Raw genomic sequence first — 27,292 nt, 5'->3', positions numbered from 1 at the left:
GAAATCAGAACTCCTATACTTATATTTATGAATACACAGGACCATTTTTGGGGGGGGGGGTGTATGTGTCGGGGGTGTTAATCCCTCTGCTGCTGATTTTCAAAGCGCTGTTCCAGGTCCTGAATTGTGCTGTTGGGACATATTATGTCCCTCCCAGGTGCTGAGATCAGCCATTTACTCTCTTCTTTGCATAACAAGAGCATTAGGGGGTAATGTGACAAAGTATGGCATGGTGCATTACACAATGACATCATAGCACATACAGTTGCCTCCAAAAGTATTGGAATAGCAAGGTCAATTCCTTTGTTTTTGCTATACACTGAAGACAATTGAGTTTGAGGTCAAAAGATGTGCATAAGATGACAGATCCAAATTTCAGCTTTTATTTCCAGGTATTTTTATCTAGATTTGTTAAACTTAGAACATATCACCTTTTGTGTCAGACCACCCAATTTTTAGGTGAGCAAAAGTATGATGTGACTGACAGGTGTTTCTTGTTGCCCAGATATGTCCTGTTAGATAGATTGGTTAAACAATAAATTGTTCTGAATATCTACTCTTGGTTTTATCCTTGGGTAAGACCACAAGCTATTTTGAAGTTAAGACAAGAAGGGAAATCACAAGCATTGCTGATAGCTTGTACAACAACTTGGAATGTCCTGGGAAAGAAAGAAACCACTGGCGTACTGAGCAATAGACATTGAACAGACCAACCAAGGAAAACAACAGCAGAAAACACTGTGGGATCTGTGAAGAAAACCCCCAAAACAACATTCAGTGACATCACAAACATAGGGCAGGGGTAAAGGTATCTCAATCAACTGTTTGAAGAAGACTTAGAGAGCAGCAATATAGAGGCTATACTATTTTTAGACTTACAGTCAGGTCCATAAATATTGGGAAATCAACACAATTATCCTCTTTTTGGCTCTATACACCACTACAATGGATTTGAAATGAAACGAACAAGATGTGCTTTAACTGCAGACTTTCAGCTTTAATTTGAGGGCATTTACATCCAAATCAGGTGAACAGTGTAGGAATTACAACAGTTTGTATATGTGCCTCCCACTTTTTAAGGGACCAAAAGTAATGCGACAAACTAACAATCATAAATCAAACTTTCACTTTTTAATACTTGGTTGCAAATCCTTTGCAGTCAATTACAGCCTGAAGTCTGGAACGCATAGACATCACCAGACGCTGGGGTTCATCGCTGGTGATGCTCTGCCAGGCCTCTACTGCAACTGTCTTCAGTTCCTGCTTGTTCTTGGGGCATTTTCCCTTCAGTTTTGTCTTCAGCAAGTGAAATGCATGTTCAATCGGATTCAGGTCAGGTGATTGACTTGGCCGTTGCATAAAATTCCACTTCTTTGCCTTAAAAAACTCTTTGGTTGCTTTCGCAGTATGCTTCAGGTCATTGTCCATCTGCACTGTGAAGTGCCGTCCAATGAGTTCTGAAGCATTTGGCTGAATATGAGCAGATAATATTGCCCGAAACACTTCAGAATTCATCCTGCTGCTTTTTTCAGCAGTCACATCATCAATAAATACAAGGGAACCAGTTCCATTGGCAGCCATACATGCCCACGCCATTACACTACCACCACCATGCTTCACTGATGAGGTGGTATGTTTTGGATCATGAGCAGTTCCTTTCCTTCTCCATACTCTTCTCTTCCCATCATTCTGGTACAACTTGATCTTTGTCTCATCTGTCCATAGGATGTTGTTCCAGAACTGTAAAGGCTTTTTTAGATGTTGTTTGGCAAACTCTAATCTGGTCTTCCTGTTTTTGAGGCTTAGATGGTTTACATCTTGTGGTGAACCCTCTGTATTCACTCTGGTGAAGTCTTCTCTTGATTGTTGACTTTGACACACATACACCTACCTCCTGGAGAATGTTCTTGATCTGGCCAACTGTTGTGAAGGGGTTTTTCTTCACCAGGGAAATAATTCTTCTGTCATCCACCACAGTTGTTTTCCGTGGTCTTCTGGGTCTTTTGATGTTGCTGAGCTCACTGGTGCATTCTTTCTTTTTAAGAATGTTCCAAACAGTTGATTTGGCCACACCTAATGTTTTTGCTATCTCTCTGATGGGTTTGTTTAGATTTTTCAGCCTAATGATGGCTTGCTTCACTGATAGTGACAGCTCTTTGTATCTCATATTGAGAGTTGACAGCAACATATTCCAAATGCAAATAGCACACTTGAAATTTTATCTGCTCCTTGTAAATGAGATAATGAGGGAATAACACACACCTGGCCATGGAACAGCTGAGCAGCCAATTGTCCCATTACTTTTGGTCCCTCAAAAAGTGGGAGGCACATAAAGAAACAGTTGTAATTCCTACACCCTTCACCTGAACCTGGATGAAAATACCCTCAAATTAAAGCTGAAAGTCTTCAGTTAAAGCATATCTTTTTTGTTTCATTTCAAATCCATTGTGGTGGTGTATAGAGCCAAAAAGAGGATAATTGTGTCGATGAACTGCTGCTCACTGGATGTTTTTTGTTTTATGCACCAGTTTGCCTGAAAATCCCAGGAGATCCACAGTTTCCAAGATACTCAAACATCCCTGTCTTGCACCAACAATAATTCCATTCCATTCCATTCCATCCACATTTTATACACACGATGTGTGTGTGTGACAGAGAGAGAGCGAGAGAGAGAGAGAGAGGGGGGGTGCGTGTGTGCGCGTAAGAGAGAGAGAGAGAGAGAGAGAGAGAGAGAGAGAGAGAGAGAGAGAGAGAGAGAGAGAGAGAGAGAGTGTATAGAAGATCAACGAGGACGCAACTAAACGACTGGTTATAAAGGGCCAGCAGTGACGTGCTCCTCATTAATTGTTTGCGGGTCAATGACAAGCAAAACTGCCACACAGCTCCTAACCATGTAATTGAAGGGTCCGGAATCCGGATTTCCCAAATAAGCATCGCAGCGTCACGAGAAGTATCATCGTGACGTCACCTTCCCGCTGCTCTTATCTTCGGTCCTGCTAACACAGCTTTCGTCTAATTATCATCTTTGGGTTGCAGAACTAGAACAGTACGTGGTTTAGTCATTCTGCCTCTTAAAAGTGACATGCATTGCAGGCATTCATTCTATCATTCTATTTCTTTAAATGCGGATGAGCTCTTTTTGTGCAGTTTTAAAGATGGAAGGGGAACTTGTGACTAAGTTTTAAAACCTCAATTATTAATTTATTAAGCTCAATTTGCCGCTAAATTACGTAACTGGCCTTAAAGATGGACTGTGTTTCTAAAAGCTCAAAGAACCGCATTGCAAGCTACTCCCATCCCCAATATAACTCCTCACACGTGGCTTACATTGAACACATACAGCTCGCATGTCTACCGTTATAAAAACCTGCTGAATATCAAAAGTTTACATTTGGTCTGTGGACTACTCTTGACGGAGCCCCTGAAGAATAAGTGGGAATAGGACCACCATGCCTTGAACTATTATGAAGCGGTCTGAGAGTAATGTGACACTGCCTTTAATTTGGGGCGGTCGGACAGCGGCAAAACTCGGTGATGGATGTATCTCGAAGCATAACATTGGCTTTGGATACGACTAAGTATGGAAAGCTTTAAAACTGGGCTACTGCTGTATCGTAACCTCATTCGACCCAGAGGAGCCGGTATCGGATCTGTTCAGAACTTCAGACAATGTAATCGACTATTTATTTTCCGCAGTTTGATTGTGCTAGTTGATATCAAATTTGCACGATTTGCAGGAATGTCAGGAGCCCGTATAGCGCTGGCTAACGGTTGAGATTACTACCCGATAGCCCAAGAAATATCCTCGGTAGGCTACACGCTACATGTCCATCAATATAATTAACAATGTAAAATATGACAGTAGTTTTCACTTGAATCGAGTAGTTCGATATTTAACTAAAATTTAAACTAAACTTTACTTTGTGCCAAATGAATGAGTATAGTCTCTCATTTCGAGACTTTGACTACAATTATTATGAGCCAGACGCGTTGAGAAATGTCTTACAATTACCCTTCTTTACTGAATCAACATTCCCAACACAAGACGCGGTCTGTTGCAAGCTAAAAGGTGTGCCCAGCCCACAAACTTCCAAACAACAAATAGCTACGTCAGCAGAGTAACAAAGATGAAAGGTGCTAAATATTTGCGGCTGAAGGTATTAAATCATTCGTGGGCAATCACTCACAAAGCTGTTCTCAGTAACCAGAATACGCCTACCTGCTATTATAGCCGGTGAACGCTGACCCCCGTCTGGTCTGATCCACATTTCCAGGGTAAAATTTCCTCTAGGTATCTCAACACCTGGCTTGAGTCGGAGTTGGTCCCCTCTGCCGGTGAAATATACTGCTTTCTGTCGACCTGAAGAGCCAGCCTGCGACTGACGAGGCGACCGCCGTTCCATTCCCGGGAGAGAACGCTTTCCCCGGGGCAGTCGTGTGGCACACGCCCCGGGGAAGGTACCTTTGGCTTCCCTAATGCGCACCAAGTCTCTTTTAGATCTCGCCTTACCCCGGACGATTCCACACTCTGATCCACAGGACAGGATGAATGCCACAAGGAAGGCAAGCCAGGGGAGCGATGTCAAAAGTTTCATTTTCAAAAGAAGTTAAGAGAAAAATGACTAATAATGGCAATAAATAAAGTCACATAATCATATCTCCCAGCTTCTCCCCTACATCTTCATCTTCCCATGGTCTTCGAATGGATCATTTATAACAGCTTTACAAGAAACAAATTCAAGACACACAATAAGGTTAAGCTGTTATTTTTTTTTAATGTTAAGGCACAACCCCTTTCTTACCCCCTCTATGAGCAACAGAAGTAATACACTTAAACACGGATCGAGGGGGAAGAGGAGTAACTTAATTCGTACAAGTGTCCCACGTCCCAATTCAATGAAACTTATTACACGAAAGGGATTACTAATAACTAATCATTTTTTAGACTGTTCAGAAGCTATTCCAATCAGTTTTCCCAAATCATTTCTGGATTTACTTGCGGTAACCTCAACCGTTCACCACAGCAATTTGTCACAGCTTCCTCCAGACCGTTTCCTTGTCCATTTCGCAGAAACAATAAATAGCCTAATATCAATGAAATGGAAAATAAATAAATGCGACCCGCCACATCTCTAAAAGTCAAAATTGATTTCCTTAAGTTGATTCTCAGGTTTGAAAGTTGAGCCGCGCAGAAGTATTTCAGGAGAGATGGGGAGCGGGTAACCAGCATTGAGAATCTTCATTGATTTGTCAGAAGCAGAAAGCACTCGGAGCTGGGGCTGGCGTCCGTGCTGGAGGCGGGCTGTTTTGCATGTCTTTGTTAAACTGAAGCAAGCCTCTCTGAAGTTTCGCTTTTTTTAAGCAGGAGTGGGAAGTCACAGGTAACCCCTGACGGCAATTTAATTTCTCTTGCGTTTCTGAGACGGGACGGTGTTCCGCGGAGGTCAGGAGACGGCGCAGGGAGCCCTCTCGTGGCTTGGTGCGGAACTGCCGCACGAATATTCAAGTTTACACAAGTTGGAGTGTAGAGCAGCACCGGCTGGGATGCACCGTCAGTCACACCCCGGAGGGTAGGGTTTATTCTGCGGCCTGCTTTATGGCGTCACCGGCCAATTAGATGTCGTATTAGGCGGTCCACGGCTGGATGAGATTCAGCAGCGGTGAGTTGGCAGGGGACCAGCGTACAGTAGGCCTGCAATCAAGGGACGTTTGAAGGGCACTCTGTCGTCAAAAGTAGGCTGCTGGACGCAGGGGCTTAGCTAGGAATTCCGGGCCCCCCTGAAGATTTATTGCACCGGGCGCTTTAAAGCAGTCGAGGTTTGTAGCCTACTCTATAGGTCTATTCAAGGGTAGGTTTTAAACGCATAACGTTCGCATCTTAGGCAGTTTTAAGTCACAGTTGTAGAAGATGTTGGCTTTTCAGTTTCCGAAGCAATCCAGATTCTACACAAGTCTAGCCTACTGCAGTGTTTTGCTAGTTTGTTTTGCCATCAGCAAGAAGGGCTATCCTCATCGAAGTTCACCTCAGTTTCCCTGTTCCCAGAGGCTAAACGCAGCCCGCCGGGCATTTAGCTAACTGTCGTGGGATGATTAAGGTTAAGTGTTCTACTGTATCAACATGTGGCCTTTTCTCCTATATGAGGAATGGTGGGAGATTATATTTTTAATTCCGGCCCGGCCTGGGTTATTGTGGCTGCGAGCGGGAACTGACAGTCAGTTCCAAAAAGCAGATCTTCCCGAAAATGTGTTGCGGTTCCGGTTTAAAGTGACACTGCGTGGATATCACTGTCCATTTCGGCTTTGAGCAAGACCGTTAATACGACTAACATAATTAATTATTACAATTTCGATTCAGCTTGGTTAAATAAAGAGGGAAGTCTGCGCATAATGCATTAATGTGCCCCACTTAATCGGTCTCATTGGAACCACTTAGCCGACATGGAACCCGAATGCCAGTTAAAGTAAAGTTCCTTTAACCGACATCTTGACGTGGAACTTCCGACAAACATTATCGCTATAGGCCTAATTTCATTTCATAAACACAAGTATAGTTTTAAAAATCTACAAACATTTACAGTAGGCTAAATTAGGCCTACTACGCGTAATTTCCGGGTGAGCCTATTGGCCCAACACATGTACAGATTCTAGTCAATGGTTGGCCTATAAACCATGTTCCATTTTTAAGAACGATGTGTTAATACCACGAAAATGTTTTTTGTTTTTTTCTCAAGTAGCCTCCACATTGTAGGCTATATACACATCCAAATATTGATACCAGCAGCAACCTTATGAACCCCAGTGCCTGGGATAGTTCGAGTCAGTTGAAACGGCCGCAGGTCGTATTTTTTCCAGTCAAAAACTGCCCTCTGGCGGTAGCGAGTCGAAACCTCCAGCCTCCCCGCAATCGTCTCTGGCTGATTCTGATAAACGACGTCACCATTACCAGAAACGGACACCATGTGAACGGCTTAAAGTGAGACACTCGGCATCAGTCCCACTCCGTTCACCATGTACCGTACTTTCGTCTGTGGGTCCCAATGCACTTGATTACTATTTTTGTTTCTTTTGGGTGTTTCATTCCTTTTTTCCCTTTTCAAATGAACTGAGTGCAGACGGCCTCACCTCCCACACCGACGCAGGCATAAACAGACTTCTCACCGAAAAGCTTGGGTTTAATCGGGTGGAAAAGCGCAAGTTCAGGACTTGTGAGAGAAGTGTTGTGGGAATGTTCTCCGAATTACCATGTGAAACGTGGACGGTAGGTAACCTGGGAAACAAGTAGTTTTCGCCTCAGTGGCTTGGGGGCGAAAGTACTGCCACGATGGGCCCCACATTCCCTGTTCCCACTCTGCCTCCTTGTGAAATATCCCACAACCCCCTGCATATTGGCATATAAGGCATATTGCCATACGCAGTAACTTTAAATAAAAACTTAGTAAAATTAAATGAACTCATACTATGCAAAAATAGTACTGTAAAATATGTACTCGGTGCTTATCCGAAGAAAAATACGAAGCATAACTCCAACAGTTATACTTTTATTTCTTATCTTATGCGTATTTGAGATGTTCACGCGCATCACACAAAGTAAATATCGAGCGGTGTAACTCAAACTGGCTGTGAAAGGCCAGGTTAACTTTGTTAAGCAAATAAGTAAACGTGAAGTCGGTTTTCTTAACAATTCTCAACGAGAACGCTTCGTGAATTCTTTGACATTAAGAGTGTCGAAGGAGCAACAACAACCGGGGCATGACACCCGTTTCTCCCTAAATCCCACAATGGAAAAGTTTAATCCACTTCTTGAAAAGTCCGATAACTACGTAACATTCAAACAGCAATTGTATCACAACATAAGTTACCCAAAGCATCCATTAATGAATTGTAGAAGTGTTCCAAAACTTAAAAAGGGGGTTTCTTCTTTCTACAAGAGCGAGAAGAAGCACAGCGGCCAGCCAGATGAACCGTTTCATAGGAGCCAGGTTTATTAGCACAGAACGTCCTACAGTGGCTAACACAATTTTGAGCATGTCACAGCGCTGCGAGACCTTCAACGCTATCGGCAATATATAAAAATATCATGGCTAAAAAAATCTATAAATTAGGGCCTAATTGATTAGACGAATTACATACACTGCCAAGTCCAGTAAAGTAATAACAAAAATATTTTTTTTACATAAACACATACACACTGTGGTTATTCAGGTTTCTGTTATATGACATGAAATAATAAAATAAAATAAAAACCTAACATTTATTCATATATAATGAAATGAAATATGTACTTCTTTAGTGAATATAATAATAAAAAAATGTAGCAAGACCGTTCTTATTTTCTTGATTCTTGTTATGTACATAGTAATGTCGCACTCCGCCAAACTTAAACCCCCAATCCCCAAATGTGAACCCAAGAAAAAACAAGAATAGTAATTTGCTTCCATTAAACCATGTGTTATTTCCATCATTTATAGCCTTGCAATAAAAATAAATTTCTCATGTGGTTTAAACGGCGTTCCTCTATAACAGTATTAACCATGTATTTAACTGAACTCTGTGTCTGAGACCGTTTATAAAAAGAGGTATGACGTCATCAGACTTCACAGGAAGTTAGTTGCTCATTTATGGAGCACTTGCTCCCCCTGGTGGATCAAAAACAGCAGTTATTTAATTATTTACACCCTGCCACTTTCAGATTACAACTACGTACTACAAAATGTCTCCTTTGATATCTGTCAAGATTGTAGCTCACATGTAGTCCACAGATTTGTGTTGTATTATTTGCATGCATATCACTGAAATAACCAAAGCTTCCTACATATCCATTTGGCTCCAAGACTTGTTCTGTCCTGTCCCCAAAATCTATAAATGAAAGCCTACTCTACTCGACAGTTGGATCCTGTGACCTTTTCTCATTCCTGGTGACCACTCCAAGAAAACAGTTTGAAAGGCTACATCCCCTCACCACTGATGACATCATATGCACGTTAAGAGCCTACATTTAGCCTGGAAGATTGCTGTATTGAACTACTTCACCCAGAATGCACTTCCTTTGGATTCACACACGCAATGATTGCGTTTTTGCCCACTATTCAAACCAACTGAAATGCGCTATTGCCTGCATTCAAATCAACTGCAGTGCGCTTTGTCCTCGGCATTAGGGCAAACCTATGCAACCTTTCCTGCGTCCTCTGCACTTCCATTCATTCCCCCAAAGTTTAAATGAGATATACATCCTTGGATAGAGTATTATTTCCATGTAACGATTAAAAGAACAATATGGCACATATTTAACGAGACAAGATTATAAAATTCAGAGAAAAACAAAATGGGTGTAATTTTCTTCGGGGGGGGTGGGGGTTCGTAAATAGTTGAGCAGGTCTCAAATTGGTCTGCAGGTTTACGCAAATTCCTCTGAACCAGAGCCAAGAGGTTTCTGCTTGTCATGCCAACTTCTGACATTAATAACCCAATTAGCTCCAATATGTACGCCATTTCATTTTTTGATAGGCGCAGCCTGTTCTTCTATCCCTGTATGAAACATTTTACTGTGGCCTACTCCATGAGTGTCGGTGTAGATAGCCAATCAGCTCATTTAGCTATGGTAATCAATGGAAATAAAAACTTGCACACACGGTTCTCCAGAATTGCCCACTCTTGCTCTAAACTAAGGGCAAAGCGCACTGCGGTTAGACTGAATCACCACTTCACCAGAAAAAACCCAGAGCGTTGCTTAAGCTGTTGAAAGCAGACCAACGTACACAACTGAGACAGCTACAGAATGACCCGTTTCACTGGCGTGGCTAATCGAGGACTCCACAGTGCAGCAGCTGGCAGTAGATTGCCCAACTGGTACTCCGGAAGAAGATAAAACGGTAAATAAGTGTTGAAAATAACAAAAACAGGGTATATTATGACACAATCCAGTGCAAGACTAAACATATGGCATGAAATAAGACTAGCCACACCTGCACGTTTCTTTGGAAAAGTTGCTACTGTGTATTTCTACACTAAACAAATAAAAAAGTAATGTTATTGTAATATACAGCTAGCTTTATATTTAATACATTATGCGGTGACCAAAGACCGATAAAAAAAAAAAAAGACCAAGTAGCAAGAAAGGCAAACTTGAAAAAAATATAAATAAATAAAAACTAATCTGAAGAAAAAGATACAAGTCTATTATTAGAAGTCTTGTACAAGACTGGCGGCCAAGAGTAGGCTTTAAGAAATATCCGGAAAATTACCAAGATCACTGCTGTGCCCAGGTTACAGCCAAGCACAGCTTGAGAGTGCACAAACATCTCCAAAAATATTACTATCATTCATAACTTTCATGTCACACTGTGAGCAAAGTACGCCATGTACAATCTTCAAGTCATTTTTTGGACATAAATTATACAGTCAAATGACAGAACAGAAAATAAAAAATAATTTAAAAAATAAAGAGTCAAGGCCAGGCTTGTGCAGTCCTGGCATTCTGCTGCTTCGCCATTTTCACTGTTAATAGTCTAATCATGCTCTACCAACAAAAAAAATAACAACTTCTACAGACATTAGAAGCATGGTTAACAAAAGGCTCCCGTAAAGATCGGCCATTGTGGCCTTTGAACAGTCTCCCAGAAAACAAAATAAAAGTGCGACGTGGTCGGAGAAGGCGCTCCTTATGAGGACACGTCGGTAGCGTGAGTAACCGTCTCTCCCCAGCCAGCGCGGGCGACTCCGCGCTAAGCTCGGTAAAAGCGCGAGGCGCATCTGGCGGCTGCCTATGTTCCGGTTCAGGGCGCGTTGGCCTTGAGGAAGACTAGCTTGTTCATGTTGTCGGCGCCGACTCTCTGCTGCCCCCTCATGGCCACGGCCTGCTGGCAGGCGGTGGCCAGGTCCGCGCGCACCCCCACGGCGGGCACGGCCAGCAGCCAGAGAGCCAGGCGGGCCAGGCGGGGGTACCTCTCGGTCACCGAGCGCCAGTACTGCAGCAGGTTGGGCACGGCCTGGAACAGGGGCTCGGACAGGTAGTGGAACACCTCCTTCTTGGCCTCGCCCTCCTCGTCCCCCAGCCTGCCCCTCTTCCCCGCGGGCGGGCCCGGCTCCCCGTCCCCCTCGGCCCCAGCCCCCTCGCCCATGTCGGCCGCCGCCCGCACCACGCGGGCGATGATGTCGTCATGCTGGTAGGCCGGGACGGGCCGCAGCTTGAGCTGGGGGTCCAGCACCATGGCAGCCTGGTGGGCGTCCTCCATTTTGAGGTTCTCCTTCAGAGCCTCCAGCAGGCAGTGGCAGAGCTTGCCCCCTGGGCCCGGCTCGCTGGCCTTGGCCGTGAAGAGCTTCTCCAGGCGCAGGTAGGCGGGCAGCACCAGCTGCAGGGTGGGCCGGCAGTCCGAGGCCAGCTCCGCGGCCACCTGGCGGAGGGGCGACAGCAGGGAGGCCAGGGTGCCCAGCAGGGGCTTGTTGAGGGCCTGGAGGAGGGTGGCGGCGGGCTTGCTCCGGCCGTACGCCTGGCAGAGCTGCTCCAGCCGCTCGTGGACCTTCAGCAGGGTCTCGGCGGTCTGGTCCCAGCAGGGCGGGGCTGGGGGCAGGGCCTGGGCGTGGTCCTCCCCCCGTCCCAGCCCATCCCAGGGGAGCCCGGTAACAGCGGCGACGTGTCGGCAGGAGTCCAGCAGGTCAGCCACCTCCTGAAGCCCTCTCATCTGCAGGCTCTTCCTGCCCAGGACGGCCTGGGCCACGGCCCCCAGGGAACATCCCGTGCAGCTGAGGCTGGGGCCCCCCGCCCGGCCCCCGCACGGGCCTCCCCAGGGCCGCCGGGGCTCGGTCACGTACGCGGCGCGCACCTCCGGCATCACAAACTCCGACAGGACGTTCTGCGCCCAGGCCTGCAGCTCGCCGTCCCCGTCCTCGCCCCCGGGGGCCAGCTCCCGCACCCCCAGGACGTACCTCCGCAGCCGGGGGCCCTCGGCCTGGTGCGCCCAGAGCACGAAGCAGGGCCGGGGGCCCGCCGTGTGGGCGTGGCAGGCCAGGGCGATGCCCGGGGCCGAGCTGGCCCCCAGGGCGCAGGTCACCTTCACCTTGGTCTGGTTGTACATGCGGGGGAGCTGGCGCAGGGCCAGGGCACTGGGGGCCCCGCCCAGGGCCTCCTGCAGCGGGTAGGCTCCGTGCCGGGCCCCCGTGTCCACCAGGGTCTGGGCCAGCCTGAGGAAGTCGTCCCCGCACAGAGTGCTCGCCGAGCCCAGGTCTGAGCACATCACCCTCAGCCAGCGCTCAGCCAGCTGCTGCCGGTCCTTCTCCGGGAGGCCCCCGCTCTCTGGGGAGGGAGAGAGAGTCACTTATGTACAGTTTCAAACTGACACATACTTCCGCTGGTTTTTCTGCCCAAGAGGAACTAAAGGTCTAGACCAGGGGTCGGCAACCGTGGTCCTAGAGAGCTTCAGGGTGTGCTGGCGTTCGTTGTTAATCCGCACTTAATTTAGCAATGAAAGGAGTTGATTACAGTTAACTCACATCACTTGGTTTCTTGGGTCTGAATCAGTTGCCGATTTTAAGGAGAAAACAAAAAACCAACACACCCTGCAGCTCTCCAGCCCCAGGGTTGCCGACCCCAGGTCTAGACCATCACTAGCATCCTCCCTCAGAGGCTATACACAAACCAGACCTGTGTCTTGCCTGGTGCTGTTCAGCCAACCAACAGGACCAGAAGGCAGGGTGTGCACCTTTTCAGAGTATTTCATTATGCGGCGGCGATTCAGTCAAAAGCCTGTCAAGAACAGCGTGGTTAACCCGCGCAACGGATCGAGGGCGAGGAGTAGGGCACAAGATTGACCCGAGTCCCTGTCCATTTGCTCAGAGCAGTCAGACCCTTTTCTGTCCCTTTTACTGAATCTACAATCACTGGGAGATGAGATCAGGATCTCTCCGTCTTTGACTTATAGTCAGTGATGGAATGCACAGGCAGATTCGGGGACCCTGGGATTGGGTGCCCTGGGAGTAATCATCAGGACACTTAGAGCTGGGTACTTGCCAGCGTGGTGGGTAGTAATTGGTGGACACACTCTAATGGGACTGGCCGAGGATTGTCAATAAAGACAGATGTACCATGAAGTTTCTTTAAAGTTCTCTTGGACTGCCCTTGAGAAGCTCTCCCTGTGTCCACTGGTGACTAAAGTGTCACTGATTGGACGTGCTGTGGGGGTTCGTCTCACGTCCGGAGAGTTGGTCACCCACATCAGCCCAGATGTGGCACCGGTGTATGCCCTCTGACACTGTGCCTCATCACTGGAAGCGGCTCACCACAGCCCACCAGGCTAGAGGGGGCGCTGTTGCCATTTTGGGCTCCCAATCAGACCACGGACACTCACGGTTTGAGGTGCTGTTCCTCTTCCACGGCTGGTCCTGGGCTGCAGGGGCGGGGGAGGACTTGGGGGTCCCCACTGGGGTGTGGTTTTCGTTTTCCGCTGTGGACAGAGGAAAGGAAAGCAGGGGGTTGTGGGCAATGTAGGCAGAGGTGCTAAACGTCGCATCACAGTGGAGTGGCGTGTGAAATGCAAACAAGGCCGTGAAGAACACTGTACTTTATTAATGTTACAATGGAGCCAAACAGTGAAGTCCCCGAGTACGTAACTGACCACCGCTTCTGGTTGATTTCATGACTCGTTACCAAGCTTGTTGATGTTTATACGGGGCCGTAACTGCTCAAATGCTGCAACTCAGCAGTTTTAACGGCCCGAGGAGGTAGTTTTCATCAGGACTGGATCGACTTAAACAGTGCGGACAATAGCAAAAATACCTAAATTAAATAGGTAATCTAAATTAAATTAAACCAGTTTTGTTGAAAAGATAACATTTTTACATTTACATTTACATTTTTGTCATTTGGCAGACGCTTTTAATCCAAAGCGACTTACAAGTGCATAGGTTCTACCACAAGTCAAAGCATCACATCCATAACTAGGAAAATACACATGGAATGCTGTTTTAAACATATAGTCGTCATCATAAGTGCAATTATTTTTAAAATTTTTTAATTGTTTTAATGTTTTGGGTTAGACAAGGAGGATAGGAATATCAGGAAGAGGGGCTGGGGGAAATCAGGAGGGAGGACTAAGGTAGAGTTAATCAACTGAATGGTCACAAAAGGCAATTCTAGTGCTTCTAGTTTCTCAAGCTTAGAAAAACCAGTGTCTAATATGATCCATAAAACATCTGCTTTAGTAGTCGCTTTCCACACAAGCCATTCAGCTAGCTTTTTAACTGATTGTACTAGTGTTTGAATTAAGCAAAATGTTCTCAGTGGTGATGCTAGCCACTGCTGCTAACACCAGTGGATTTCAGTCTGCTGTCGCTAGCCTGGAAGAAAGCACAATCCTGTAAGCACGCATACTCACAAACACATCAATTTATTGTTGCTTTTATTTTGATCAGACATCTCAAGTCTTCCAAAAGCCTGGGAGTCTAGGTATGAGCTCCCTGCCCAGGAGAGTGAATAGGGCGGTGGAATATCCCGAAAGTATAACCAGTAGTACTGTGCAGTGGGACCCAGCTATCATGGGCCACCTGCTGACGTACAGAACTGAATTTACTTAGCTGATAAGGGAAGCTACCTGCAGTAATGTTAGTGAATGCTAGCCAGCAACTTGCTTAATGGTTAGCCATCTCCTCTTGCCCTCCTTCTATTGGATCATAGAACATAAGAGTTTAATGTATTTGGACACGTGCTTTTCAGATACAGTACAAAAATAAAAAAGGCCAGAGTGATCCCGCATCTCACTGGCTGCCACTAAATCACCGATTAAACTAATCACAAAGACGGATTGCCTAAACCTATACCCGCCTCTATCTTTCTGTAGCTGTACACAAAAGATAACTCCAATTGTATATCCATTGTGTGTAGTGTCATACACTCACAGTGCAGATTAAACATTGAAAAAGTTCAAGTTTAAAAACCGTTCTTCCAGAATTTGACTTAAGTACTATAACTATGACAGGAAACTTTCTATGAATCTGATGACTACATGTGGCTCAACATAATCAAGGGCCACATATGGCCACATATTGGCCACATTCCACCACATTCCCTTATTTAATGAAAAAAATGGCCCATTTCATTTCACTAATAAAGAAACACATTTTACAAAAATGATGATGTGTAATACACTATGATGTGTAGTCCTGTAAAATAGCAATTGGCAACCAGTGTTTATCAACAATCATGAAGTACAAAGCTTCTCTGGACGAAACAGTGAAATTCCCAGTTGTGTTCCTGAATATTAACTTTAGTTCAGTTTAAGGCAATAATATGGTAAACAAAATTATGATGCAAAATGAAATGCAAACTCAATATCACACTATTACTGTTCCTAATCATGTGCACAATTTACTGGCTTTTCCTGTAAACCCCACCCACAGCAAATGACTAACAGCTCTAAGGGGCAGAGGATGAAAATAACATTGGTTCGCTGTTCAAGTTTAGTCAAGTGGGGAAGTGGTTACCCCAACGTTTAATTTTCATTGCAGACAAAAATCATGTGATAGAAAAGAAAAAAGAAAGAAAAGAAAATGAAATTGCAAGCACAAACATTTTCCCAACAATTTTCCCTTTTCTTTGTCGGTACAGTTGGGTTATTCCGAGCATATCATAAAAAATGCATGTCAAATAGACTCCTGCTTTTTCATTTTCCGTCTGGCTGGGTAGCATACTCGCACAAAGACAAATATTAAAATTCGAACTGTATTTTTGATGCACACCAAAATGGGAACGCTTCCAAACAAACAGTGGGATAGAGGCATCAATTTAAATGAGTAAAAAAAAGAGGTTTACGCCTAAAGGAGGATGCGGACGGCGGTAAAACGCAGCCACCGGGTGAACGAGGGGAGGAGGGAGACGGCGGGGCCGTACAGAGAGCCATCGATCAAAACGTCTTAAATACGGCTCATCACCGTTACTTCTGACCTGCTGACATGGCAAAAACCGCTGACACAGCATCACTGCTTCCCCCAACACGCTTACAACAACCACAGCCAATAACAATGCAGGGACTGTGTTTACATTAGCATATTGCATCAAGGCATATGTCACCGCAACAATATCTCCAGGGTGTGTGGATGCGTTCTGTTATATTCATGAGGTGGTGATGTGCCTTTTAATGCAAGCTGTGCTTGACTTTCCATACATCTCAGTTGCTTCAACACTTCAAAGTTTAACATCGAAGCCGGTAAGCCCGTCAAATTTGGTAAAGAAATTATTAACGTGCTGACACATTCATTCAATTCATCTCAAGACATGCAGTTTTCCCCATTTACGTGGAAATTTTTTCTGTGTCAACATGTCAAAAATAACCATGATGAAACATTTTTTAAGATATCAGCAGTCCGTAAGCTAGTGGCTAAAGTACATGACTGGGAACCGGAAGACTGGTGGTTCAAGCCCCGGTGTGGCCACGATAAGATCTGCTCAGCTGTTGGGCCCTTGAGCAAGGCCCTTAACCTCGCATTGCTCCAGGGGGGATTGTGCCCTGCTTAGTCTAATGAACTGTAAGTCGCTTTGGATAAAAGCGTGAGCTAAATCACTAATTCTGAATAATTTTCAAAGACATTTTTGGCACCGTTGGCTTTCCGTAGGTCGAGGGCGTTCGTAGTCCCAGTCAAAAAGTAAATGACTTACTCCGCAGTGGAGAGAAGGAGCTAGAGACCAGGGGGCACATGGTACCTGTGGACGAGACCAGAGAGTAAAGAGTGAGAGGACGGGAGTTTCTCTCTTTTCTCAACGTTTTAACTGTAAACTTCCTCAGCCCGTTCGTGAGTGACTGCGCAAATGATCTGAATGAATGTAGGTAACTGGCAAGCAAAGGCACCCTTAAAGTAAACCTTTGGTGGGAACGTTTCTCTGGACAAACACAAAGGCGAGTTTTAACCAATTAGCTGAAATACCTGGGACGGACAAAAGTTTGAAATGTTGCTTTCATTTTAGTGAGTGCCATAGGAAGCAGGACCAACAAAACAACACAGAGGCTTGACCTCCTTTTTTAAAATCAGTAAGCACACAGGAAATTAGAGCTTCCTTGTCAATTATCACAGGGGAAGTTGAGCTCGGCAATACTCAAAGAACAACATAGTGCTTAAACACTATTGGCTGTGTGTTTTTATAACTCCAATTCTACCTGCATTTTGCTACAGACCTTGAAACAAAACACTTGGGCAGTCACTTTTTTTTCAAGCCTATCAGCCCTTACTCTCAATTTGAACAAATCTCATAATAAGATTGGTAATATTTGGTAACATTTTCTACCATTAAAATTTCAATAAAACATTGGCTAACCATATAATTATTACAGCCCAGTTTTAATTTCCCACTAAACCTGTAGCTGAAATAGTTTAAACATGCTAGGCTATAACTATTTAAAAAAAAACAGCATCTTGAAGTTTTATTAAACTAAATATAACCAGGCAAGATCACAATGCCAATGATGCCATTCGAGGCAATGAAATGACTTGGTTAGAACAACTGTTAACAAAAATTATAATAAATGAGTCCATAGCATGTCTTAAGCTAAACTGACCGAAAAGTGTCAGCCTTCCCTTAGGAGGGTTAAGTAGGGGCACCTTGTTCGCGACTTTCTCCTTGGCTGTCATTTCCCCAGGGTTATCATTTTGTCTCCAGTGGCATAAAACCCGTAACATTTCCAAACGGCACTCCTACGGTGCGGAGGAGTTCTTGGCTCCTCAATTTTGAATGTATAACCCACAGGCTCCATGGATAGCATGACCCGCACGTGAACTTTATTTTTAGACAAACAGTATACCCTCCAGCCTCCAGACAAAACAACAACATGGCTTGTTGTTTATCTGTTTGATATATGTCACCTCAATAGCCACTGTACTGGAGCATACTCATAACACAGTAATAGTCTCTACAACAGTGGTTCCCAACCCTGTTCCTGGAGATCTACCATCCTGTAGGTTTTCACTCCAAGCCTAACAAAGAACACCGCATTCGACTGCCAGAGATCGCGTTGAGCTGCTAAGTCTTAGAATAAGGTCAAATTCGAGTACAAATTAAAATGGGATGGGATGGTAGATCTCCAGGAACAGGGTTGGGAACCATTGCTTCACAACAACCAAGAGCAATGGAATGCAACAGAGCAGAATGCAACAGGGGCTTATTATTCATTATTCATTCATTCATTATTATTTCACCTGGGCTACAGGATTGCAAGTTTTAACCTTTAATCTTTAATCACATATTTTAAATTTTCAATTCAAGCAGGTTCAATAAAGTGACGGCCCAACCACACCAACCAATGGAGCATGAGAAAATGTTCTATGGAGGGGTCAAGGGTTTTGATGGTTGCAGCTATATAAATATTGACCCACTGAAGCCATGACCTAATTAAATGTCCTTCTAACCTTCCTATCTGCTATCAAGCCACTCTAAAATCCTGACGCTGAGACTAAAACACAAAAGGCCAGTTTGGGCCCAAGTGATGACCGATGCAGTGGAGGAGAGACCTGTGAGGTCAGTGGAGGCGGAGCTAAGGGGGGGGGGGGGGGCTTACCGCTGGAGTTCTGTGAGCTGTTGGTCTCTCCCAGGCTGCTTTGCAGTTTCTTCTCCATCTTACGGCTGAAAAGGCTCTCTGCCAATCAGAGAGAGAAGGAGAGTTAGTGCAGCCAATCAGATAGGGAGAAAGAATGCAGCCAATTTGAAAGAGAGCGAGTTAGGGCACTATATTTTGCTTCACTAAGAAATAACTTTAAGAATAAATATACAAAATACACAGATGGTGACAGTGACAGGCAACAGCAGAGGCCGGATTTGACAGAGACAGACAGAGATGGACAGTCAGTAATTTGCCCATTTTATTGATGTGATGATCAAATCCATCAGATTAACTTTCATTTTTACATGCTACTGCCCTGCGCCTTGTTTACTGTAAATGTTTAACAGGTTTGGTCAGCTGTGATGAGGCTGCAGAAGGAAGGCAGATTGCAGATTTAAAATTGGGGAAAAAGAGGAAGAACAGGTGATGCGAACAGGAAAGGAACAGATGGCTGAGGTCCTCCTCAGACTCTACCCTGCTGTTCAAAATGGCACCCATGAAGCTCACAGTGCTGTCTTTATTTCAACAGAGCCTCTTTATCGCCATTTTGGCTTTTGTGTAATGCGGATGCAGAGAATCTCTACTCTAGCCTTTGCAGTTTCGCTGTTCTCTAGAATTTATATATTTTTAGGCCTGAATAACCCAGGAGATGAGAGGTGCTGTACTGGTTACTAACATTACCCTTATTAATGATACCACAGATTCTGAGTGAGGAAAAGCCTTGAGCATTTGTTTGTTTTGTTGGCGGTATTACCTATTTGGTCCGACTTGACGTTTCCCTGCTTCCTGGTGTCCTTCAAGCGCTGTTGAGCTCCAGGGGACTGCATCTCAACAGAGTAACCTGCGTGAACAAGGGTCCATCAAAACCATCCAGAACCGGGTGGGTTTGTGGTTGACCGTAATTATGGCTGACAAGGTCATAATTCTTCCCTGAAGACCAACACTAAAGGTTCAGCGTGACTCTCACAAGACATGAAGCCCTGAAATTCCACCATTCGCTCTAAGACACAGATTTAATAATGAGAGCAGGTCTTTCAGTCCATCTTACAGCCTCAGGAACCTCCAGTGCAGGGTCAAAGTTGGGCTTCAACACACCAAGGGCATCTGTTTCTACAAGTCCCTGGTCAACTAAATTTGTTTTATGGGTAGACCATGTAAAAGGGCAAAACAATAGTTTAATCGACTAAAAATAAAACCATGTATCAGCCCCTCTGCATCTTGCTGTATTAAAACAAGGTCTTACTTTGGCTGTATTTCTGAGGCGGGAGAGGCAGACTTTTTGACCAAGTTGATTGAAATAACATTTAGGTCAGTCCAAAATAACACCCAGACTGCTTAGCTCAGTTTTTGTCTGTGAAGCATTGGCACCCAGCCTTAAGTGAACCAAACCTCTTTTTGATTTGGGACCAACTAGTAAAATCTTCAGTATTAGGGTTATATTTTAATTAGGGAATGGTCTAAAGTGCATGGCACAAGTGAATTCTTAATCCACTTTAGCTAGTTTTTAACAGTGGATAGTTTGAGTGCAAATTAAGGGGCAAAGCTCAAATGGACATAAAGTAGAAACACATGTACACCTTCCTGTCTGAAAATTGCATCCTTTAAATAACAATGAAACAGCATGACCTCAGACCAGGTTTCAGTTGCTGTTAGTGCAAATGCGTTCAGCTGCATAAAAATAGCAATAGGCCAACCCCTTGCCTGACTATGCATCATCGCCCAGACGGGCACAAGTTACTTTGCCACTTAAACAACATGGCCACCAGAGGGAAAAATAACAACTGTCATTCTGAATCCAGCAAAGATATTTGCATTTGGGTAACCGCTACTTCGTGCAAAAGTGTAAAATAGAGCCCTTACTCTTATTTCATTTTATAAAGTTGCTGTTCATCCAATTATTTATCTCAGCAAGGCAGTTTGAAAAAAAATACAGATGGCACTTGGGTCATTTGGCTTCACTGACAGATGGAGGCGAGTGTTGTCAGCAAAGGAATGAAGGTTCACCCCATGCACACGAATGATGACTCAGAGAGGCAGCATATACAGAGAGAACAGGAGGGGTCCTAGGACACTGCCCTGTGGGACACCACAGATTACACCAACTTGGACAGAGAAGTGGTCATCCAAATTTAGAGAACTGTGTCCCAGTAATATATGCATAAAACCAATGTATTGCCTGAGGAACCAACCCAATTCTCAAGCCTATCAATTAAAAACACAAAGCATCTAACACAGGAACACAAAACAGAACAGCGAAAAACCCTGCGAAGGTCCCAGTGTGTCGAATTGAGAAAAAGTTGCCGTCAAACAATGCTAAATATTTCAGTTTCACTTACGTTTAACCAATCAATAGCAGCTTGGTTTCTTTTTATTAATTGCAGCACAATCCATATTAGAGAACCTGACAAATTAAAAATGAATGAAAAAATGTCATTAAAAAAAATTGTACATTAATTTTTCAATGAATGACTGACATAACTAGACAATTACTTTTAATAACGAGTGCACGCTTAAGCAGTTGAGCCGAGGCGACTTCCTACTGAAATGGCTATTACTGAACGGAATGGGGCAGATTGCATGCTGGGAAATGAAGGCCTTAAGGTGGCCTGGTCACCTACTTAAGGGGGTGTGCAGGGCCACATGCTCCTGGTAGGGGTTGAAGTACTTGTACTGTTTTCCACAGAACTCACAGATGTACAACCCCGTCCCTGTGCAGCAACAAACGATAAAGAAAAGCACCAAATCACAATTAAACACACATGTGAAGACAGTCATGCCTTTACTGAATGGTGAATGGCTTAGGGACAGTTCTTTGGCTTTTCCCATGCTAACGGTTGACAAAGGGGTTTCGCATGCTTGTTACCTCATTTTCTATACCTCATTTTCTACTTTTCTACATAATGACACAATATGGTTCCTTTAGACTGAGATCAACTAAATTAAAGTAAAATTGTATAGCCAATTTCACAGTTAGATTTTATCTACAATAATTGTTAGGGGTGCCAATAATTTTTGGCACGTGTGGTTTTCATAACAAATGAGATTAAGAAATAAAAAACATTGAAATATATTGAAATAAAGTAGATAGTTCCCCTTTTTGAACATAAAATATTGATCATTATCCACATTGTTTATTATATGCAGCCTTTACTTTTAAAAAATAGACTTTAAAACGGATCCATGGTTCAGATCTCACATTTGAGCCAATGTTTAGGTTTTACCCTGGTTCTGCACAAAATAAAAAATCCTCAGCATAGCAGGCCCCACTGCACTTTTATTTAACCCTGCAACACATTGGTGCAACATTTAAAGAAAAAAAACGGATGTATTTCTGAAAGCCTTCATGAAGCCAATTTTGCAGAACTCTGTGGTTGCTGACAACAAATGGAAGTCGAGAAGCAAACACATTTATAGACACTTAAATCCAGAATGACAGTTTAGCTTCAGTATGTTCTCCTGGGGCCTTGGGTTAGTGTGAATTCTGTCTACACTCATTGTGACTTTTGTGTCTCTGCAAGAATGTCTTGCAAAGAAGTGGATTGAGGGGGTTGATGGACACACTAATCCAATATCTTTAATAGACATTGCATTTTACATGTAAGCTTCAACCTGATTCGATGCAATGTTGAAATTGACTGGCTATTGAAATTTGCTGTGTTGTGTGAGACGATCACTGCTGACCTCCCATGGGTTTCAGAGTTTATAAATAAGGCAGTGTTTAGAGTGCTTGGGCAGCCCGAGCACAGTCTAGAGCGTGAAACCGTGCAAACTCTGCAAATATCGGAGAGAAAAGAGAGTGCACTGGGCATGAATCACGTACCAGAACCGTTTGTAGGTTTCTGCATGATAGCAGCTCGGAACAAAACCGCAAAAGGCCCTCTGTTTGAGTGCTTTTCCCCTGCACTGGGTTTTTTTTTGTTTTTTTAAATGTCACTGTCTCGAAACCTTTTTCTTTCTCCCTCAAAAAAAAAAGATAAGAATTGGAACCAATATTCGATTAAGAACCAGATTGAGTAAGTGGAATTTGAATCAGGATCTGAATCGATAAAATGCAAATGGTCCCAAGCCTACCTTGAATCACTTCTGACAGAAGAACCAGCCAGCATTAAATGAATACCCAACCGACTCCATTTGTTAGTTTGAGTGCAAGTCAAGGTCAGGTACTATGAATCGGACCGCCTGACAGACAGCATTTTTAAATACCCAATTTTCTATTTATTTACAGATTTATTTATTTTTTGTTGTTTTCTTGTTGTCGTTGATTTAGTATTGTTATCGTTCCAGGGGCAGGTAAACAAGACAACAGAAATCTTAAATTATTAATATCTCCCAAAACACAGAATAAAATATCGCAAAGGCAGGTTCAAAACTGAAGAATCATGCTCAACGATCTCAATGACTACTATACACTGGGCAAGCAGCTTTAACTGCCATATTTAAACCACAGACTGAGAGGACCGTTTTTGATGAGGTATTGCCTTGCATGAACCAATCAAAAGCCTCAGTCCCTCACAGCAAAAACCAACAGTTGGTTCACAGGTACTTACTCGGCCCGATTTTCAGAAAGGTCTCCCCCGACTCGTCATCTTTAATGTCTTCAACAGGAATGACCACCTGGTCGTAGGGGTCTGATGTGATTGGACGGGTTGGGGCAAGTGGGAGGGGTTGTGTTGTTTCAGGTGCAAAAGAGAGAAGTCATCATTAGTCCCTTCAGATCTACACTGATCATACCAGAATGTTGCAGGTTCACATCCTAGACAGGGCATTGATCTGCCTGGTTATCCAGCTATATGTGATCCCATCAATTATCCACACACATAAACAGCTAATATGTCTAAGGTACCTCCGTCTATTGGGGTGTGGGGCAGTAGCGCTGGGGGAGACATTTACTGCATCCAATGGGGCAGTCTGTAGCCTAGTGGCTAAGGTACATGACTGGGACCCGGAAGGTTGGTGGTTCAAGACCCGGTGTAGCCACGATAAGATCCGCACACCTGTTGGGCCCTTGAGCAAGGCTGTTCACCCAGCATTGCTCCAAGGGGCACCAGCTAAATAATAAATAATGATTATTATTATTACTACCGTCGACTGCGTGAAGATCGCGATGCTCCTGGAAGCAGCTGTAGTACTTGTACTTCTTCCCACAGATGTCACAGGTGTAGCGGAAGTTATCTGAGACAAAACAAACGCTGTTCAACACTCCTGACATACCACCCCAAACCAGCAGAGGGCAGTCTCCTCACCCCACATTTAGTTAATAGACAAGGGACCAGGGACAACATTTTACATTTACATTTTAGTCATTTGGCAGACGCTTTTAATCCAAAGCAACTTACAAAGTGCATAGGTTCTTCCACAAGTCAAAGCATCACATCCATAACTAGGAAAATACATAGGAAGTGCTGTTCTAAACATGTAAAAAAAATAAATATATATATATATATATATATATATTGCACTTATGATGACTATCACCATAAGTCCATCCATCCATCCATTATCTGAACCCGCTTATCCTGATCAGGGTCGCAGGGGGGCTGGAGCCTATCCCAGCATACATTGGGCGAAAGGCAGGAATACACCCTGGACAGGTCGCCAGTCCATCGCAGGGCACACGCACCATTCACTCACACACTCATACCCACAGGAAATTTAGACTCTCCAATCAGCCTAACCTGCATGTCTTTGCCATAAGCCATATATTTTTTTTTTGGGGGGGTTAGACAAGAGGGATAGGGGTATCAGAAAGGGGAGCAGGAGAAGTCATGAGGGAGGACTAAGGTAGAGTTTGAAAAGGTGTGTTTTTAGTCTGCGTCGAAATAGGGGGAGGGATTCTGCTGTCCTGACAGTGGTAGGCAAGTCATTCAACCACTGAGGAAACCATAAGGCGACCAGAGCTGGCAGACCGGAGTGGTCAAGCTGGGGAGTAGGGAGTGATCAAGGATTGTATGTAAGGTGGGGCAGTCCCCTTAGCAGCCTGAAATGCCAACACTAGGGCCTTGAATCGGATGCGTGCGGCAATAGGAAGCCAGTGGAGGCCAATGAGAAGCGGGGTGACATGAGCCGACCTGGGCTGACTGGTGATCAGGCGGGCTGCAGCATTCTGGACCAGCTGGAGGGGCTTGATGGCACACGCTGGGAGGGAGTTGCAGTAATCCAGGCGGGAAATGACAAGCGCCTGGACTAGGAGCTGGGTGGCTTTCTCCGTCAGGAGATGACAGATACAGTGTATATTGTAGAGAAAGAACCTGCAGGTTCTGGCAGTGGAGGATACTTGTGAAGCCAGGGTGAGGCAGTTATCAAGAGTCACCCCAAGATTCTTTGCCGTATGGGAGGAGGAAACTTCAAAGTCCTCAACAGTCAGTGAGAGGTCGATTGTCGGAGAGGACTTAGCAGGGATGTAGAGAAGCTCAGTTTTGGCAAGGTTAAGCTTCAGGTGGTGGGAAGTCATCCACGCAGAGATAGCAGTCAAGCAGGCAGATATCTGTGTGGCGACCTGGGTATCGGGGGGGAAGGAAATACAGAGTTGGGTGTCATCACGTAAGAATGGTAAGAAAAGTCATAGGAAGAGATAACAGAACCAAGAGACATGGTGTATAGCGAGAAGAGGAGAGGACCAAGAACTGAGCCCTGCGGGACTCAAGTTTGTAGGGGGTGAGGGTCAGAGATTGAGCCCCTCTAAATCACCTGGTAGGAACGACCAGAGAGGTAGGAGGAAAACCAAGCAAGTGCAGATCCTGTGACACCCATCCCAGACAGCGATGAGAGCAGAATCTCATGGTTGACCGTATCGAAGGCGGCCGACAGGTCAAGGAAGATGAGGACAGAAGACAGGGATTTGGCTTTAGCAGAGTGGAGTGCCTCAGTGACCGCGAGCAGGGCGGTCTCAGTGGAGTGGCCACTCTTGAAACCGGACTGGTTGGGGTCATGGAGATTGTTGTGAAGAAGATAAGTAGACAGTTGGGAGCAGACCGCCCGTTCCAGAGTTTTAGCGAGAAAGGGAAGAAGAGAGACAGGCCGGTGGTTGTTCAGAGAAGAGGGGTCAAGAGTAGGTTTTCTGAGCAGGGGAGTGACTCTGGCCCTCTTCAGGGAAGAGAGCATGGTGCCGGAAGAGAGGGAGGTGTTGATTAGAGAGGAGAGAAAAGGGAGAATGTCATTAGATATAGATTGTAGAAGGGGAGAGGGGATGGGGTCAAGAGGACAGGTGGTCGGGCGGTGGGATGTAAGGAGTTTCAATGTGTCGGAGTCAGAGAGGGGAGAAAAGGAGGTTAGGGAGTTGGGGAAGCTAGGAGGGTCAGCAGGGGGAGAGGGTTGGGGGAAGGAATTGTGAATGGCATCAACCTTCTTTTCAAAGAAGGAGACAAAGTCATCAGGTATGAGTGATGAGGGAGGTGGGGGGGAGGGGGGGCCAGAAGAGAGGAGAAGGTTGAAAACAGTTTGCGGGGATTAGAGGCGGCAGCGTTAATTTTCGAGTGAAAGAAGGAAGATTCAGCTAGAGAGGCAGAGGAGTGAAAAGATGATAGGAGGGCATGGAAGGAAGCTATATCACTGGGGAGACAGGGCCTTTCCCATTTTCTCTCCGCTGCCCGCAGTTGGGTTCGGACAGCTCGTAGAGCATCAGAAAGCCAAGGATTGGGGGGGAGGCCCGAGCTAATTTGGTGGTTAGGGGACACAGAGAGTCAAAAGAAGATGAGAGGGAGGACATGAGGGTTGTAGCAGCATCATCGGGAGACATTCGAGAGAAAGACTCCGCGGATGGTAGGGAGGAGAGGATTGTAGATGAGAGGGTGGAGGTAGACAGGTGGCGTAGGTTCCGCCGACAGGTGACAGTGGATGGTGGGAGAGATGGATGGGTGTTAAGAGGAGAGTGGAAGAGAAAAAGATGAAGGAGTGGTCAGATATATGGAGTGGTGTTACAGAGAGGTTGGTTGTTGTGCAGCTCCTTGTGAAGATGAGGTCAAGAAGGTTGCCTGCTTTGTGGGTGGGAGGGGAAAGTGTGTGGGTAAGGTCAAAAGAAGAAAGGAGGGAGAGAAAGGTAGACTGGGTGGACTCTGAGTTGAGATTGAAGTCACCCAGGAGGATGAGGGGTGTGTCATTGACTGGTGAGGAGCTAAGGAGGATGTCCATCTCATCCAATAAGCTCCCCAGAGGACCCGGGGGGCGATAAACAACAATAATAAACAGTTTGCACGGCAAAGTAACAGAAACCGCATGAAATTCAAAAGAGGAGACAATGAACACAAGTGACAGTTCTAAGCTTAGCTCTGTGGGTGATCTTCCCAAGTTGGGCTCCAAGTCTTGCGGGCTGCAGGTCTGCAGGTATTTTCTCCAACCAATGCACTACACCACCTAATGTCACTATTTTACCTGGTTGGTTCATGGAGGTACCGTCATGAGTGAAATCAGGTGGTATAGTGCGTGGTTGGAGCAAATACCTGCAGACGCTGAGGCCCCAGGAGTTGAGTAGCCCGGTTCTAAATGGAGCCAATGCGATGGCACGCATCTTGCCTATGCTTTCATCTAAAGCGACTTACAGTTGATTAGACTAAGCAGGGGATAATCCTCCCCGGGGCAATGCAGGCTTAAGGGCCTTGCTCAAGGGCCAAATGGCTTTGTTGCATGAACCACCAACCTTCCAGGTCCCAGCCATGTACCTTCACCCCTTGGCTACAGGCTGCCCTAAATTAATATACGAATAGGAATGGACCAATAAAATG

The 27,292-nt window shown here is 45.0% G+C and overlaps 2 protein-coding genes across 4 annotated transcripts in view; both read right to left on the bottom strand.

Annotated features, from left to right (window-relative positions):
* pappaa (pregnancy-associated plasma protein A, pappalysin 1a) overlaps window positions 1–4,595 on the bottom strand; it is a 90,366-nt gene extending 85,771 nt beyond the window's left edge. The window contains exon 1 of the mRNA XM_061263518.1: window positions 4,220–4,595. Within this exon, the coding sequence (XP_061119502.1) occupies window positions 4,220–4,595 (376 nt within the window). The remainder of the gene's footprint in view (window positions 1–4,219) is intronic.
* A 3,364-nt stretch (window positions 4,596–7,959) lies between these two features.
* LOC133105659 (zinc finger protein 618-like) overlaps window positions 7,960–27,292 on the bottom strand; it is a 38,457-nt gene continuing 19,124 nt past the window's right edge. For 2 of the 3 annotated variants that reach the window (XM_061215892.1, XM_061215893.1), the window contains exons 6-13: window positions 23,658–23,747; window positions 23,123–23,203; window positions 21,194–21,283; window positions 19,330–19,416; window positions 18,534–18,611; window positions 16,643–16,687; window positions 13,341–13,436; window positions 7,960–12,289 (exon numbers count right to left, since the gene is read on the bottom strand). In XM_061215892.1, coding sequence (XP_061071876.1) covers window positions 10,773–12,289; window positions 13,341–13,436; window positions 16,643–16,687; window positions 18,534–18,611; window positions 19,330–19,416; window positions 21,194–21,283; window positions 23,123–23,203; window positions 23,658–23,747 — 2,084 coding nt within the window. In that variant the 3' untranslated portion in view covers window positions 7,960–10,772. The remainder of the gene's footprint in view (window positions 12,290–13,340; window positions 13,437–16,642; window positions 16,688–18,533; window positions 18,612–19,329; window positions 19,417–21,193; window positions 21,284–23,122; window positions 23,204–23,657; window positions 23,748–27,292) is intronic. The other variant, XM_061215894.1, reaches the window with a different exon arrangement.

Source organism: Conger conger, chromosome 12, assembly GCF_963514075.1.
Source record: "Conger conger chromosome 12, fConCon1.1, whole genome shotgun sequence".
Lineage (NCBI taxonomy): Eukaryota > Metazoa > Chordata > Actinopteri > Anguilliformes > Congridae > Conger > Conger conger.
Note: the sequence above shows the minus strand (reverse complement) of the source record. Positions and strands in the feature narration are given on the sequence as shown.